The sequence below is a fragment of the Oreochromis niloticus genome, linkage group LG2, assembly GCF_001858045.2.
Source record: "Oreochromis niloticus isolate F11D_XX linkage group LG2, O_niloticus_UMD_NMBU, whole genome shotgun sequence".
NCBI classification, from domain to species: domain Eukaryota; kingdom Metazoa; phylum Chordata; class Actinopteri; order Cichliformes; family Cichlidae; genus Oreochromis; species Oreochromis niloticus.
Window position 1 is genome coordinate 14851310 of NC_031966.2, and position 17480 is coordinate 14868789.

Consider the following 17480-nt stretch of genomic DNA (forward strand, 5'->3'; position numbering starts at 1 on the left):
TGCAGCATAACTAAGGGAGGATTCTGGGTCATCTGATCCAGCCCTATCTACATGCTTTAACAAAAAGAAAAGATTTAAGCCTAATCTCAAAAGTAGAGATAGTGTCTGTCTCCCGAATCCAAACTGGAAGCTGGTTCCACAGAAGAGGGGCCTGAAAACTGAAGGTTCTGCCTCCCATTCTGCTTTTAAATACTCTAGGAACAACAAGTAAGCCTGTAGTGCGAGAGCAAAGTGCTGTAATGGGGTGATATGGTAATACAAGGTCATTAAGATAAGATGGGGCCTGATTATTTAAGACCTTGTATGTGAGGAGCAGGATTTTGAATTCAATTCCTTCATTTCTGAGACCCTGGCTGTGTCCAAATTCAGGGGAAGGATGCTCATAAGGACACTACCTACCTACGTCACAAGGTAGTGTCCTTAGACGGACGGGTAGTCAGGAAGTGAGAAGGCCTGGACAGCCCCCTTTTTTTCTCCATAGAAACTTTATTGAACAAACAATGAGTGTCCAACATAACAGATGGGCTGTGGACAACCTCCTAGCCTTCAACTCCGCCCTTACTTGCGTGTTTTTCCGGACGCTAGCGCCACAGCGCGAAAACTTTAAAATGGACCCAGAAATGTCGCTCCGTTGTTTGGACAATTTTATTTCTCGAGGAGCTAGAAAAACCTTATCGTCGCCGCCCGCACGTTTTGTACCTTAGGCTCATCAGAGACAATCATATCCAGGTAAAATAATTTCCTTTAATCTACACGCATTTAGGAATTACTTAGCTAATTACACGGATAATTGAAATATCGCCGGCGTTGTGCCAAAAGTGTTCGCCTGCCAAAACTGATTTCCAATGTTTCCGAGTGTAATATGTGTAATATCTTTATGTATGTTGGTAAATAGACTTCGGTGAACATGGTTTACTAAGGGGTTTTATATATACAACAATTACCTGTTGTTCAAGTATCTTTATAACTTTATAATGTAGGTACAATTGATATATTTGTTGCGCTGTCTGCTGTCCTCTTGGCCTGATTACTCCTAAAAAATAAATTTCTAATGTCAATAAGATTTTTTTTTAAACTGGATAAATAAAGGATATATAAAAGTCACTGCCAAAAACTGATTGCAGCTTCTACCTTGTTGCTGGAATGTTGCTGGTGGTAGGTGACTTGATATCATTAATGAGGGAAACATTTGACATGTATTATAGACTAACAAGTTATTCATAGCAGGTTAAATACGAGCAATCAGCTTAGGGCAAAAAACGGAAATCAGTTTTTGGCAGACGATCATTTTTTGCCACAACATCGGTCATTCTCACACATGTACTGTATCATATAAAATATATAAACTAAATATCTTTGAAATGTATAGAATCTAATCTTTTGTTTGTTTTTTTACATAGCACTTTATCAAACTGTTGTCTGCTACAGAGTTACAAGTATTATACTAATAATATAGCATCCACCATCTCCTGCTTGCATATTTATCAATCAATCAAAGCTTTATTCGTCACATGCAGGTTGCCCTGCAGTGAAATGGGACCCCCCCCCGACCTTACACATACAACACAGACATTACATGGGGATACAGGTCGGAGATTGGTAGCATTAGAGAAAAAACATTGAAATGTACATTACAATGGGAAAGTACAAGAGGAAAAAAAGAGACCCCTACTCATGCTGTGCTTCCATGATAGGACAGCATGAGAACAGGAAACAAAAAAACTCCTCTGCACAAAAAAGCACATGAATGTCCACAGCACAACATTATGAAGGACATGACAAGCCACAGGGATGGGTGGGGGGTGAGGAGTCATCCGAAGCGAACACAGCAGCCGCCCTGCACAGCGCTATCATTCCAGCGCGGCATCGAAGCATCGAAGGCGTTTGGAAAGGGAAGGGGATCAGTGTATGCTTATCAGTGTAAGTGTATGTGTGTGCGTGTCCATAGTTCAGCGGAGACAGTGTCCTTCGCCCTGCCAGGCTAAGTAAACAGTCTACCAGCCAACCCAGGTGGCCTTGCATGGGATGGGAAGGAACAGTCTCAACATAGTCGTTATCAGGGATTGTTTTGATCGGCTCCAGCCTTGAGCCCACAGCTGGCGCCGGAGGGTAGTCACATTATGATTACGATTGTCTTCCAACAACTCATGAGAATTTCGAGCTGTTTCTTTTAGCACTCCGACACTGGTCCCTCCATCACCCGTTGGATAGCTGCGAGTTTTTCCATGATGTTATTTACCTTCAATTCCGTGATCTTGTCACTCTTTTGCTCACAGATCAGATTCTGAGACCTCGCGACCGTAGCCAACTGATCCGTGATGTATTCCAACTTCCGCCCATAGTTGTTGATTTGAGCGGATTCTTCCCTGATGTGTCCCAATATCCGCTCAGAGATGTTATTCTGAGTATTCACTGCAGCCGCAATTGCCTCCAAGCTCTTGACCACGTCCCCGTCTGTGAGCCCTTTCTGAAAACCCGCACCTCGTCCCGTCAATTCAATCTCAGCGGGCAGCTTTGTGGCGGTTTGGACAGCCGGTTCCGCTTTCTTAATTCTCTGATAAGCCAGGGCCAAGCCAGCTCCGATCAGCAAGAACCCTGTTATCATGGTTCCGAATAGGTAGATATCTTCAGCGTCCTCGATCGACAGTCCCGCCAGGCACACGATCCTCCAATTCTGCCACCCGTCCATCGCGTATCCGGCAGGGAAGGTCGCTCCAGGGCACTCGGGCTCTCCCGAGCCCAGACTTCTCGTTGAGAAGAGGGTGTCAATAGCATTCAGAGACCAGTTGATCAAATCCATAGTTCTCTTTAGGTTTTTAGACACAGACTGTGAGAGAGTGTTCCAGGAAAGTGATAGAAAAAAAAACACGAGACAAGACAAGGACATAAGCAGCTAAGCAGGGAAGATAGGGGAAAGGAGGAGAGGAGGAAAAGTGCGACCGCCTTCGCTGAGAGCCAAAGAGATATTCTGTAAACATCTTAGTGGTGTGGCAGCCATGAGTGAGCCAGCCCTGCAAACCCTGTGGATGGAGGATGCAGTGGACAGTGGGAGGAAGCATCCTAAAGCTCCCTGTGTGATTCTCCACTCACCGACCAGAAAAGACAAACCGCAGGTCTCAGTTGCAGCAGCCCATCCACGTCTGATCTTGCTCCGGCAGATTCAGCAACACTGCCAGAGACTTCCTGTAATCTATTACAGTTGTTAAAGAAACGGTCCAGGAACAGGTCACTCAGGTTAATCCTGTGTGAACAACTGAAAATATTGTTTTTCCATCTTTACATACTGTGTATTTGAAATACTCTTGTTTAATTGTTATTGTTATTTACTTTATTGCTATCAAATAAATATCCAAGTAATATTGTTCAAAGTTAGCGTCATGTTCATACGTGTTACAAATGCCTGTAAATCAAATTGAGTTCAGTGACAATTACTGTTTGTTTGAATCAATTTATTAATAACATAAAACCTTTAAACTAATGCAACACATATAACAATGTAACAAATATATTCAAATAAATAAATTTCTCAATACATAACTCATTTGGGAACTAATCTTTCAAGAAGTGAAAACAGTCTGTCCGTCCTCTCCCTGCTCTCCTCTCCTCAGCCTCTCTTTGCTGCCTCATGTCCTCTCTGATGAGGTCTGGCAGCTCATCATCCCCGTCTCTTTTCCTCTTTCTCCCTGTCGTAGGTGGCTAAGCCACTTCGTCATCGCTGTCGTTTTGGTCACCCACTGCTGAGCTTGGCCCTGGAGTGTCCTCAGAGAGAGGAAATTAGGACAGGAGGCTTAATGGAAGGCATCTGTCCTATCACCTCATCCATGAGGGCAAACCAGGGCCAAGTAGCAACAGTGGGCTTCCCACTGACCCCCTCTCCTGAGCCTGGATACTTGCAATCCTAAAGGCAGAGGAAATAAAAAATGACAGCAGGCAAATAAAAACACCACAACAACTCTTAGTAATTGCACATTTATTAACTTGTGTTCTTGAGAATTATCTTCTTGATAACACACATACGTACTTTGTATTCTTTAAAGTTATCTCATGTCTTCTGGCCTGCAAGGGGGTGACTTTCCCCTGCAGGCCCATCTTCTCCAGAATTGTCCTGATCACACACAACAAATAAGAGAAGAAAGGACACCATGGCAACTGTTACGTCCCTCTGCAGCCCCTAATCATCTTAATGTGTTCAGCTGGTGCTAATTGGCCACACCTAGTCAGGTGTGGATAAAACCATACCTGAGGCAAGCTTCTGGGGAGCTCACTTGTCTTTGCCTTGGTGGCACCAGCCGTTTTAGCCAACCTGCTATGCCATTTTAAGATAAAACCTCTTCTCACACTCACTCTGGTATTCATCTCCTTTTTTATGTTGCGGCTTTTGAGCCGGGTCGTAGCATAAGTGGGGGCTCGTCCGGGATCATTTGGACATTTTAGTGGAGTCTGAATATCAGTTTGTTTGACTTTTAAGTGGGTGAGCGATGGTGTTCACTGTGATTGAGTAACATCCCTTTAGTAAGTGTGTTTCAGCTGGGTGGCTGTGCTGCCCTTCCATCGAAGCACTTGTTTGTTGTTTTGCTTTGTTGTTTCAGTTTTTTGTGTTTGGTGGTTATCCTGGGTGGGGGTACAAGTTTTGTTTTTAGCGTTTTAGGATGGGAGTTGCTCACAGTTAATTAGTGGCACCAAACTTGGCAGGAGGTTAAGACATTCGTTAATTATGGTCTTGTAGCTGAGGCAGGTAGGTTGTTTTTAAGTTGGCATAATGTGTACTGTGTGTGCATCTAATATGTCAGTGTTGATGGATGCTGATGAGATCCTCATGAGGTGAGTGTTTTGTGCCGTGACCTTTAGTGTTGTGGGGAATATGGCTACTTTTGTTGGATCACTTGTGAGTGTTGTTGGCCAGGTGATGGCAGTAACACTGAGGGGTGCTGAGCCACCCTTGATGTGATCATTGTGTGGCTATAGCTCTCCATTTGTGGTTGGTCACTAGTGTGCTTTCTTTACTGAACTTTTTGGATTAGAGTAACTTGTTGTGGTATAGGGCCACTTGTATGTGACTGTTTGTGTGGTGGAGACAACAGATCACTTAGTTGTGATTATTTGTTCCTACTCTTGGTTTTGTGTTGTAGGTCAGGTAATCATTTTGGGTTTGACTGTTGTGTTCCTTTGTGTTGGTAACATGTTACTTTTTGTGTGCGTGTTCAGTGTGGCAACTTCAAATCCTCATGCCCATCCATGCTTACAGATGCCAACTATAATGTGAACACTGTGCTTCTGTTAGCTTTTACTTTTATTTCAGGTTTGCGGGTCAAGGACCTGAAGGCTTCAGAGGGGCTTTTAATAAATTTAGGGGTCCTAGAGGAACCCTTTTGAGGGAGGAGGTGTTACGTCCCTCTGCAGCCCCTAATCATCTTAATGTGTTCAGCTGGTGCTAATTGGCCACACCTAGTCAGGTGTGGATAAAACCATACCTGAGGCAAGCTTCTGGGGAGCTCACTTGTCTTTGCCTTGGTGGCACCAGCCGTTTTAGCCAACCTGCTATGCCATTTTAAGATAAAACCTCTTCTCACACTCACTCTGGTATTCGTCTCCTTTTTTATGTTGCGGCTTTTGAGCCGGGTCGTAACAGCAACTATGTTAATCCCTAAGCCCAAAGGTTTTCACAGCAGAACACCAGAGGAACACCGTCTGGACATCACAGGTTCTGTACAGCAGCGGTCCGTGAGTCGTTTGGTACCGGGCCACGAGAGTTAAGGCTCCGGTGTGAAATTTATGGTTTTCAGGGGTTTTATCGTTAACTCGGTTTCCCTGAGTCTTTCCCTTGTTGTAGTTGTGTGTCTTATTTTGAAAGAAATATTTACACGTTACCATAGCGACCAGAGAGCATTAAGTGGCAGAGAGGAGGATGTTACTGTCAATATTGGCGCATTTTCAGGAGGACGCTTCTAATAAAGTTACACAGTTACACAGTACATTCACGTTTATTATTATATTTACAAAATACCACAGTTTTTGTCTTGGTCGGATCATTTTATGTGGTTGTATTTATCCGCGATACCTTAAAGGCCGCTCCGTGTCTGACATAAACCGGTCTGTGGCTCAAAAAGGTCGGGGACCGCTGCTGTACAGCATGAAGGTTAATAGGACCGCACTCATATGAATACGATGTGTACATTGATTTATTCTTGTACATCCACGCCGTAGCGGCCCAATTCTTCACCCCAGTGAAGAGGTGATCGTTTTCTCCTCGTTTTAATAAATTAAGCCGTTTGGTCTTTGTTCCCCACAACATATCACTAATTCGAAAAAATAAAAATTAGCTGTATGTAAGCGGCAATACATGAAAAATCGCGGGACCCCCGATACAAGCTGGTTTACGGTTATTTTAAAGAAAAAACATGTCTATGCAGATGCCCAAAGCTTAACAAAACGACCGCTATAACAATTTAACTTTTCTACAACCAGATTTTCATATACTTACATATGAAAGTGTTTTCCTCTCCTGCTTCGACCACCATCGTTATCAGAAACTGTCAAGAGATTTATTCTAAATGACACTTCTTCAGCTGAGAGTCTAAGAGTGAAGAGACACACACTGTAGATCTTTACTTGCAAGGGCGGTCACAGAACGCTCACAACAGAGTGGGGGCCCTGTGATCAGCGCTCTGTTCTTGCACTTGTCTTTATTTATATGCAAAAATAATACAACAGTGAATACGTCTATTCATAGGCAGAGGAAAGTTAGTGCGTAGGGAGTGAAGATAAGAGTGGTTTAGGTGTATGTGTGTGTGTTGTGAGATTCAGAAGGATGCAGCCCCTCTTCTTGTTAGGGAGTGCAGATAAAAGTGTCCAGCTCTCCTCTTCCTGCTTGTTCAGCTATTATCGCTGTGAGAAAGAATTTATAAAACAGTCTTGTAGTGGACAACAGTCTAAGTCATCAAAAGGTCAACATACAGTATTCTATCATATGCAAACTTATATCATTAAAAGCTTATACTGACTACCAATACAACTCTCCATTGACAGAAACAAATCTCCTCTATGACCCGCAATGAATCCTGGGATATAGTAGGACATGAAGGATACATCGGACCATCCTTAGAATTCAGGGCAAAGTAGGACGCATTTGTCGCCACATTTTGAGTGCTCTTTGAATTCGGACAGCCTTCGTCGGGTCGCCGTGACGTCATTGCCTCCAAATATGGCATTGGCGCATCCTTCCCCTGAATTCGGACACGACTAACCCTCAAATTCGCGGAAAAGTAGGACACATTTGTCGCCACATTTTGAGTGCTCTTTGAATTCGGACAGTCCTCGTCGCGTCGCTGTGACGTCATCGCCTCCAAATATGGCATTTTAAGCATCCTTCCCCTGAATTCGGACACAGCCCCTGAAGGGAAGTCAATATAGGAGAAATATGCTCTCTCTTTCTAGTCCCTGTCAGTACTCTTGCTGCAGCATTTTGAATTAACTGAAGGCTTTTCAGGGAGGTTTTAGGACATTCTGATAATAATGAATTACAGTTACTTGTATCCGCAAACTCATTCTTTTAGTCACTGAGTTTGTGACCATAGGTGAGGATGGGGATGTAGATTGAGCAGTAAGTCAAGAGCTACATTTTAATGCTAAGCTCTAGCTTTACCTATGCAGTATCTGCATCCCTGAAGACACGGCCCCAATTTGTCTGTCAACCTCCTGCTCCTTTCTGCTTTCACTTCTGAACAAGACCCGGAGATACTTAAGATCCTCCGCTTGGGCCAGTAACCCAGAGTAAACCCGGGGTAGGCCCTCTACCCTCCAGCTCCTTTTCACGCTTGTAATTCACGCTCGGGTAGCCCAGGGACGGGCAACATGTGTGGAACCAGGGAATCTAGACAGACAAGAGAATCAACACTAGGAAATCCACGAAGGAAACACTGGAGATAATTTTACACCCAAACGTTTAATGACATTTAATGTTCCAGCAACGAGAAACACTGAGCCACCGTCTTAAATGGTGGCCGGGAGAGGCAAGAATAATGTGCCACTGGTGAGCAATTGCTTGCAGGTGTGTTGGCCAAGAGTGGAGCCCACAGTGAGCTCCGCCAAGGCGAGAGGGACAGAAGAGAGAGAAAGAGTGAGGGAGGAAAAACAACAACAAATACCTATAGCGTGTTTGAGCCGGCCGGGGAGACACAGAATTGTTGTAATTCAGCAACATTGAAGGGTTTTTGAGGATCAGCTACCTTTTTAAGGTGATGCCACAGTATCACAATCGGTTTCAGGTTAGGATTTTGATTAGGGCACTCCCAAGTTTTCATTTTTTTCTTAATCCATTCAGAGTTGGACTTGCTGGTGTGTTTTGGATCACTGTCCTACTGCAGAAACCAAGTGTGTTTCAGCTTGAGGTCAGGATGTTTTGGTAGACAGCAGAATTCATGGTTCCATTTACCACTGCAAGTCATTCAGGTACTGAGCTTGAGGTATCTGACCTTAAGTGTTACATGTGAAGCCTGCATGTGAAGTTCTAGGGTCGACGGATGGGGCAGCGCGTACCTCTTTCCTGACATTTCCTCCTTCCGTACATATTGAGGACACTTTAAAACAAATTGGGATTCATCACTTCATTTTTTAAGTGGCCCCATCCCAGGAAGATATCAGGTTTTTTTAGGGTTTTTTTGTGACATCTGGTGACTATTATGCCTCATAGCAAGGCGGTCCTGGCTTCAAATTGACAGCTAGCTAAGGCCTTTTCTGTTTCCATGTTTCTATTTTCTGGTGTTTGATAAAAAAATTATTAACTACTTAGAAGTACAGATGGGTAGACAAAAAATGACTCAAACTATGGCTGGTAATTGTAATAGTAGATGTTTTTTTTAACTGTTAAAGTAATCAAGGGTCACTTTTGATGAATTGTCTAGTATAGATGCAGTTAGAGACCAGGAAAACGCATGTAAACAAGCAAAAAATCAAAAGACAGATTAAAGACAGATTACTTTTGGTCCAGTGGGTTCAAAGATTATCCAAAATAATGTAGATATAAAATCTAAATCTACTAACATCAGCTAACATCAGTGAGACAAGCATCTCAGTAAGAAAAAACCTGCTACTTGAATTAAAGTTTCTTAGTGAATTAATAAACCAGCTTCCACCAAATGGTGGCAGCAGTGCAAAGAGAAAAACAGACTCGTGTGTAAGATGTTACCAAAAGAAAGTTCTGACATTATATAAATTCTCATGGTTTTAGTTTAGCCCAAAATAAACGAAGCAATATTTTCTTTTCATGTAGCCTTTTTACAGTTTGGACATTTTAACCTTAACATTGCTGCAAAATCACAAAATACTACTTTTTCTCTTGACATACGATTGACACGGAACCTGCATTGTCTGTATTGTGTTTTGGTGAAGATTTTTCGTCTTCCTGTATTGATAATGTTTTGTTTATCAATAATTAAAATTATATCATGAATTATAATGTAAAATCTTGGATACAATTTTCCATTATTGCCTTTTTCTGGTAATTTTTAGCCACTTTTTTGGCAACTAAGCAAAAAGTGATGTCTTGGAACGTTTCTCTTTGTAACATGGCTGGAAATTTTGAACAGGAAATCTTTTCCAGAGTGTTACTTATGAGTCTTGTTACTGCTCGTGTCATGTATGTTCATTGGAGACAATGAGATACTTTTAACTTTGGAAAGACATTTAAAAGCTAACACTATTACAGACCAATCAGATTGTTTTAAAATGGTTACCTCCCATCTCACTGTCCACTCCCATTTGATAAAACCACATTAAGATTAATCATCTTGCAGTGAAATCTAATTTTAACTGAGGTCTGAACCAGAAAATGTTCATCATATTGTGTATGGCACTTTTTCTCACAGCTGGGCGTAAGTATGCATATGTGTTCAGTTTTCACTGTGTTTCAGTAGTTGTAACCTTTTTACGCTTGGATAAATGTAAAGGATTGACTTTATTTTTCAGAATGCATGGATGACCAAAGCTTTGTAACAACAAATGTTCCTCTTGGAGAAGATGTGACTCTGACGTGTAGTCGCCGGTCTAACTTGTCAGGATTACTTTTTTGGATCCGAGTTGTTGCTGGAAATCTGCCTGAAGTCTTAGGGGCGACCTACACTTTTGATCATGCCACTGTTAACAAAACTCCTCGTATTACAACAAAGCAGGAAACAGGAACATTTGTTCTCCATATAATTCAAACACAGCTCAATGACACTGCCTTCTATTACTGTAAAGAAGTGATTGAACTCAAAACAACACAGTGGAATATTACTTTCCTAAGAGTCAAAGGTAAATGACACAATATTCTCCTTATTGATGCTCAACTTTGAATTTATTTTGATTAACAAATTTATTAAACTACCACTCATTGTAAGGTTTATGCCACAGCTGCCCTTAATTAACAGTACTTACTAATTATTACTAGTTAATACCAAAATGATTTTTCATGTTTCTCTGTTGGATAATGCGCCAGCATGCACAAGCATATGTTTATAATAAAATATCAATATTATACATTATTATACATGCATTTTTAAATGTACTGTTTTACAAAAAAGCTGAAAAAATAGTAAAGTACTTTACTATATTTTGATTAAGATACCCAATCTTATTTACTTGCATTCCTGAACAGAAGTCAGCTTAAATGAGTGTATAACAACATGAATTCAGTTTGCTGAAATAACAATATAACTTTTGCTTTTAAACAAATTTGTGGCAGATTGCTAAAATATTTCTGTTAATTGTTTTCATGATGGGTGGAATAATACATTTGTTAAGAATCATCCATAAGTTTGAGGGACAGTTGGTGTCATAAGTTTAGCTTAATTCATGACTGTGAAAAATAACAATTCTTGCAGTGGTTTTAATTACCTGCAATTTTTTTTTTTGTTATTCTTTTGTTATTTCCAGGACCAGAACCTGACATCCCCATTGTCATTCAAGAGTTGCCATCAGCTCCGATATATCCAGGAGACTCAGTAACTCTACAGTGTTCAGTCCTCTCTGACCTGCAGAAGAATACATGTCCAGAGGATGTGTACTGGTTCAGAGCAGGAATGAATGAAACATATCCCAGTGTGATTTACGTTCATAGAAGCAGTGGTGATGAATGTGAGAGGCAGTCTGATGTTTATTCTCCTCGAAAATGTGTCTACAACTTCTCAAAGAACAAGATCAGCTCTTCTGATTCTGGAAACTACTATTGTGCTGTGGCAACATGTGGACATATCATTTTTGGGAATGGAGCAAAACTGAATATTGAAGGTAACAACGTTTTTGCAATATATACATCTTCAAATCTACAAAATGTTTCTAGTTTTCAGGAGGCACATTTAAGGAAATGTTTTCATAGCGATTAACCTTTCCTGTTTGATCTTTTTGTTTTTCAGACAACATTTGGTCATTTGGTGATTCTCAGGTGGTCAACACAGTTGTATTTCTATTGTGTGCTGCTTTGGCAATAAGTTTGATGGTTATAGCCTTGTTGAGTTATATCATCAAGAACAAGACATATAATTGTTCGAATGGTAATGAATTTTCTGTTATATTTATCTATATTTAATTTTCAGTATATTATGAAATTCATTGCATCTGTACTTATTATTTTTGGGTAATTTATTCCAGCTGCTGCTGTAGTGGAAACACATTCTACCATGACCACAGGCAACCACCAACATCAGCAGGTAGGCTGTTTTAAAACTAAATTGTTTCACTGCAACATTTATGTTTTTTCTACATTTAATCAAGTTGTCACATTATCTCAACAGGTAATTGAAGAGCCCTTAATTTATTCTGTGCCTAATTTTACAAAAAAGAAAGTCAGACGAAATCCAAGGAGGGGTGAAAAATCTGTCGATGGACAGAGCATCTACGCAGATGTCAGAGTTTTAGGGTATGAGTAGATACATTTACAGTGAAGGTCCTAATCAATACATTTTATTTATTGATGGCCTTTAATGTGAGAGAAATTTTGTAACAGAGCGTATTTTCCCAAGAGACATGAAACAGTCAAGTATTCATTTAGGCCTAATATTTATATTAACCTATTAACTTGATCGTATATTTGGGCCTTCTTTTGGGGATTTAGTTTGTTTGTAGTTTATTGGAGTTTAAATGTCTTTTTAGTATAAAAACCACTTTTTAAAATGGACAACTTTTTGGTATAACCAAGTATAAAATACAATAATCAATACATACAATCCTAGAAAGTTTATTCTGTTCATCTGAACAGTATTCTCAGTAAGGGAAATGTTTTGTCACCTGTTCAGTCTCAGCTGACTCTAAGTTTCCCAACTTTATCAACAGTTGCATAATGACTGATACTAGTATCATTGCAATCAGTGACCATGAGAGTTTTGGATTGGCTGCAAACACAGCAGTGTAAGGTGGTGAAAGAGGTCCCCTGCTTGACTCATCGATGGTCATTCCTCTCTAAAATAAATGGGCTTTTTTGACTAACTAGGGTTTTTCTTACTGAGATGCTAACTAGCAGGGATTATAATTTCCATCAGCTTTTTGGAACTTAACCTACACCACATCGCTTTATTTGTGCTATAGAACCCAGTCATTGGGGTAAACAAGTATTTGGCATTGTGTGTTTTGGGGTTTGAGAGTCACCGAGATGTGGTATTTTGAAAAAATAAAATGTATTTCAGCTATACAATACTTCTGACACACAAGGATAGATGACAGATGTAACTGAGGGAGAATAAATTAGTACATGAATATTTTTTTAATTGATTTTTGCTTTCCAAAGCGGTTGCTGACCTCTGGAATAGGCAATGGTTATTGTTAGGACAGGTTATTATGCAGCTGTAGTGAATACTCCTATATGGTTTGGGAAACCTGCAGCCAATTGAAACTAAGCTTTTTTTGCTGTTGTTAGCAGTACATTTTATTTTGGACATGAAAAAAACTGTTTATTTAGATTTATAGAACTGATTATTTATGTTATTAACAATAGAACAATTTTATTTATGCTTGAGCTCAGTTGGCAAGTGTTTTTTTCTTAATTTGGTGATTTTTTTTTAAAAGCAATAATAATGAAATAATCTTTTGTTGCTGTTGTTTGCATTTGTCAAAATACGTTTTTATTGTTATTTGAAACCTGGCACAAAAAAAATGTTATGTAATCAATTACCTAAGGGCTACTGAATTGTGTTTACCCTGTGTGTTTTTTTTTTTTGTTAAGCTTTTGAGAATGTTTCAATAAAATCTTTCTTTAGTTCACTACTTTTTGTCTCTGACTCCTTATTAACATACTCTTGTCAATTTGCTAGTTATGCTATAGTCACACTACAAAACTGTAGAATGACCAAAATTACTGTGGCCGCCATGTGCAATTAACTTGAAGTCTAATTGACTTTGAAATGGTTGCTTCAGAGATGGGTCCATGTCTTCCAGCACGTGTAGTCAGCTACTCTCTTCAAAGGGATTTGTTGTATCAAAATGGAGATAACATAGCAATAAGATGGGATCAGCTTGGTATCAGTCTGCTGTATTCAGAAGTATCTGCATTCAGAAGATGGACATAACCATTATCAAATCACTCACTGGTTTATCAAATCTTGTTCTGAAGCTTTAACTTCAATTTTGACTGTTAGTATTTCCTTGTTTTTGTTTTCCAGCTGTTAATCTGACTGAGAAAGTGAGGGACACGACACAATAAACTATAATAAGCAACGTGTCAATCACAAGACAGCCCCGCTCTAAAGCACAATGACTTACTGTTCAACATTATTCTGAAGTGGAACATAATTTCAAATAAATGACAAACAGGCTGTTCTGGTTGCCATACACTTATATAGACATTTCTACTCCTTTTTTTTCTCCATTCCTCCCCTCACATACAACCAGTCATGGAAGATGGATGCCCCACCCTAAGCATGGTTCTGCTGAAAGTTTCATCTCGTTAAAAGGGAGATTTTCTCTAGCATTGCCACCAAGTGCTTGCTCATAGGTGATTGTCTGATCGTTGGTGTTTTCTCTGTATTACTGTCGGGTCTTTATTGTAAAGCAACTTGAGTCAACTGTTGTGATTTGACACTATGTTAATAGAACTGAATAGAAATTGAACTGCTGTGAGGCAGACTTCCTTCAGTAAGAAAACCGTAAGAATAAAATTTTTTATTCTTCAGCATTAACACTTGTGGATTGGAGAAAGCTGTTAAACTATAGTCCTCTAAACAAGTGATACAGAGACTGTAAAGTTTCGGTTTACTTACAGATGTTGTATGTGTTAAGAATGCACATTTGGTTCAACCACAGGACTAACAGTGGAGAACGCATGCAAGTTTTTTCATAAAAGGCTACTATGATCAGTACATGGGTGGGTATTTCCCTATTTCTCAGGAAATCAAAAATGAAAATCAAATGTGATACAAGTTAAAAAGAGTAACTAAACTTTACAGAACAATTGTGCAAAACCCATTGCTCCAGGAAAAAAAAGATGCACTGATTTACAGTTACAAATAATGTATATGTGTATAAAAAAATAAATACCTTAATACCCTTTATTGATTTTCATCAAATGCAACAAGCAAGTCATTTTAGAGCTGATATTTGAAAACAGTTAATACAGCAAATGACCTCTGCCTTTTGAACAGAAGCATTATTTAAATTGTGAATGTGAGCATACTGAGCCTTTAGCCTTATAACTGCAACAAATTCATTACTTTATTTATCTGTAAATTTCTGCAGGATCACAACTCCCCAGAACTGTTGACTGGATATTTTAGCTGTCACCTCAGCTTTTTCACTTCAGCTATATTCTCTGTTTACATAATTATTAATATTATGCTCATAAACTTATATGGCATATTAGATTATTAAAATATTTTTGCTGAAGGTTGACCTGTTTGAGCAAACCACAAAAACCTCCAAAGGCATGTTACACAATGCAGGAAATGAACTTCTGAAAGCAGCTACCAAGTGGCTTCTCTTGACAGTCGGGACTATCACATCAATCTTGCATCACTCACTTAAAAACCAAAGCCCACATCACAAAAAGCATCAAGATGTTGCATTTATGGATTATACTGATTCTGCTTCATCAAGGATGTAAGTGCAATCTACCTATGTCCCATTTTAGCGTTTTGTAGAGGTTTTACCCAATTGTCATTTTTTGTAGTAAAATAATTCAATTTGCCTTCCAATTGCAAGTAATGCACTTATGCTTTACCTGTGGATATGCTGTTTCATAAGATTGATGATGTGTATGCATTTTTTTTCTTCTATTTTTCTTTCCTAAATCTACAATATTATGATTCTTATCTAATTGCATTTATATAATCTTCATATCTGTTGTGCTTTCCCTCAGCTGCTCTACTCTCAGTGACCAAATGTCAACTTGGTAACTCAGTGACCTTCACATGTTGGTTCCCTGATTTGGAGTATAGTAACACACGAGTCAAGTGGTACAAACAGAACATTGGTGGTAGCCTTAAACTAATTACAACACTGATGAAAGCTACTGAAAAGCCAACATTTGAACGAGGCTTTTCTCAGTCACGATTTGATGCAAACAGCACACAAGTAATGAGCATGCTGACCATTTTTTCAACTGTCCGAGAAGATGAAGCACTCTATCATTGTGCAGCCTCTACCTGGAGTAAAGATCATTGGAATTCAACCTACTTGTCTCTGAATGGTAATGATGTCTTTTCATTGTTTTTTTTTTTAACCTTCTTTAGATTCTTTATACACTTTCACCCTTTGCAGCCCTTTTTTAAGTTCCATATTATTATCATTTTTTTTTTATAGAAAACACTCAGTCAAACTACACTGTTGTTCAGTTGCCGGCAGGAACTGATCCAGTTCAGCCAGGAGACTCAGTGACTCTCCAGTGTTCGGTCATCTCTAGTTCTGGCAACAGTTCTTGTCCTGATGAACACAGTGTCCACTGGTTTGGTGCTGGAGCAGATAAATCTTTTGCGAGCATCATTTACACTGATGGAAAAGGATCCGATGAATGTAACAAGAAACCTGAGTCAACCTCGTCTTCAAAAAGCTGTGTGTATCGACTCTCTAAGAACATCACCTCCTCAGATACTGAGACTTATTACTGTGCTCTGGTCACTTGTGGGGAGGTTATTTTTGGAAGTGGAACAAAACTCAATATAAAAGGTGAGTTTGACACATACTGATGATACTGTTGCTCTTAATTAGAAGTAAAAAAAAATGTGATTAATTTTTTTTTCTTCTGTCAGAAACCAGCTTGGGGACCTTTGGTGGTTTACTGACAGGCAATATAATTCTTCTGCTGTTGTGTGCTGTCTTGGTCATAAGTGTGATTACAATTGGCATTCTTATTTACATCATCAAGCATAACAAGTGTGACTGCAATGGTAATATTACTTATGCCATATATCTGTCACAATTACTGTCACAAATACTAATTTAATATTAATTTTGGTAAATTAATTTTTATTCTTTTCTAGCTTCTATTTCCCTGAAAGAAAATATTGAAAAAAGAAACGTGAAGGTAAGATTAACTTATCAAAAAAAGTAATTATTCTTTGTTATTAACACTGACCATTTCATTTTTCCCCCCACATTTCTCCAGAGAGAAAAGGACACATGCATTTACTCTGCTGTCATATTTACAACGATAAAAACTGACAGTGCTAGAAAAAGAAATACAAAAGCATTGGAGCGAGAAAGGATCTATGCAGCCGTCAAGGCTTTTGGAATGGATTAACCGACACTGGAAATACTTGCCATCAGCTAATTATTTATGTTTTAGGTAAATGTTCTTATGAATGTGGCTCGACTCATCGATGGCAAACCTTTGCCCTTGATGCATCCATCACTCCATGTTTGTGTTTTGTAACATACATTTTCTGCATCCAGAAAATAATGTAAATGTGAGCCCACTTATAAATCTTGATTCATTATTTTGATGGTTTTTTTGAAACTTGTAATTCAGGTTTGTGACCACTAACCACAAGACATTCATTTAGGATGAATGACAGTCATAGTTGATGATGAACAATCCACTCTGTACTACCCGTTGTAACAGACCGGTTGCAAGTGCCTTCTGAGGGTTGATGGCAGTTGGTGGTAAAATAATTCCCATTTGTGTTCACAGTAAAAACTGAGATTTTGCAACATGTTGGCTGCAGCTCTGAGGCAAAATCTTTACATTGAGAGGTGAAACTTCTCCATTTACAGTGTGTATCACACCTTTTCAAGTTTTTCTGTCACTTGGCTAGTAGCTAGCAAGTGTTTGCAGATAAATGGAAAAAACTAGAGACAACTGTGCTAGGAACCAAAGCAATCATAACGAGGTTTTTTGTTGCCGCACTGTGATTGTCTTTCTTCATCTGTTCTTATTCGGATACTTTTTGCCACTTGTAAGTCACCTGACTTACAGCTAATAAAAATACAAGACTTTTGGTTGTTTTTATTATGAATTGTACAAAACCAAGTTATGTTGCTGATTCGTCAGGATGAACAGGAAAATGTACCAAATGAAACGA

At 39.3% G+C, this 17480-nt stretch overlaps 2 protein-coding genes across 2 annotated transcripts; both read left to right on the forward strand.

The window, feature by feature from the left end:
• Window positions 1–9779: 9779 nt before the first annotated feature.
• LOC102076285 (uncharacterized) lies at window positions 9780–13162 on the forward strand. Its single transcript, XM_019364232.2, has 6 exons — window positions 9780–9869; window positions 9964–10290; window positions 10912–11265; window positions 11391–11528; window positions 11626–11684; window positions 11769–13162. The coding sequence occupies exons 1-6, from the start codon at window positions 9827–9829 to the stop codon at window positions 11901–11903; spliced, it is 1056 nt and encodes a 351-aa protein (XP_019219777.1). The 5' UTR covers window positions 9780–9826; the 3' UTR covers window positions 11904–13162.
• A 1747-nt stretch (window positions 13163–14909) lies between these two features.
• LOC102077789 (uncharacterized) lies at window positions 14910–17396 on the forward strand. Its single transcript, XM_013270314.3, has 6 exons — window positions 14910–15060; window positions 15320–15649; window positions 15763–16125; window positions 16209–16346; window positions 16440–16483; window positions 16565–17396. The coding sequence occupies exons 1-6, from the start codon at window positions 15018–15020 to the stop codon at window positions 16697–16699; spliced, it is 1053 nt and encodes a 350-aa protein (XP_013125768.1). The 5' UTR covers window positions 14910–15017; the 3' UTR covers window positions 16700–17396.
• Window positions 17397–17480: the final 84 nt, after the last annotated feature.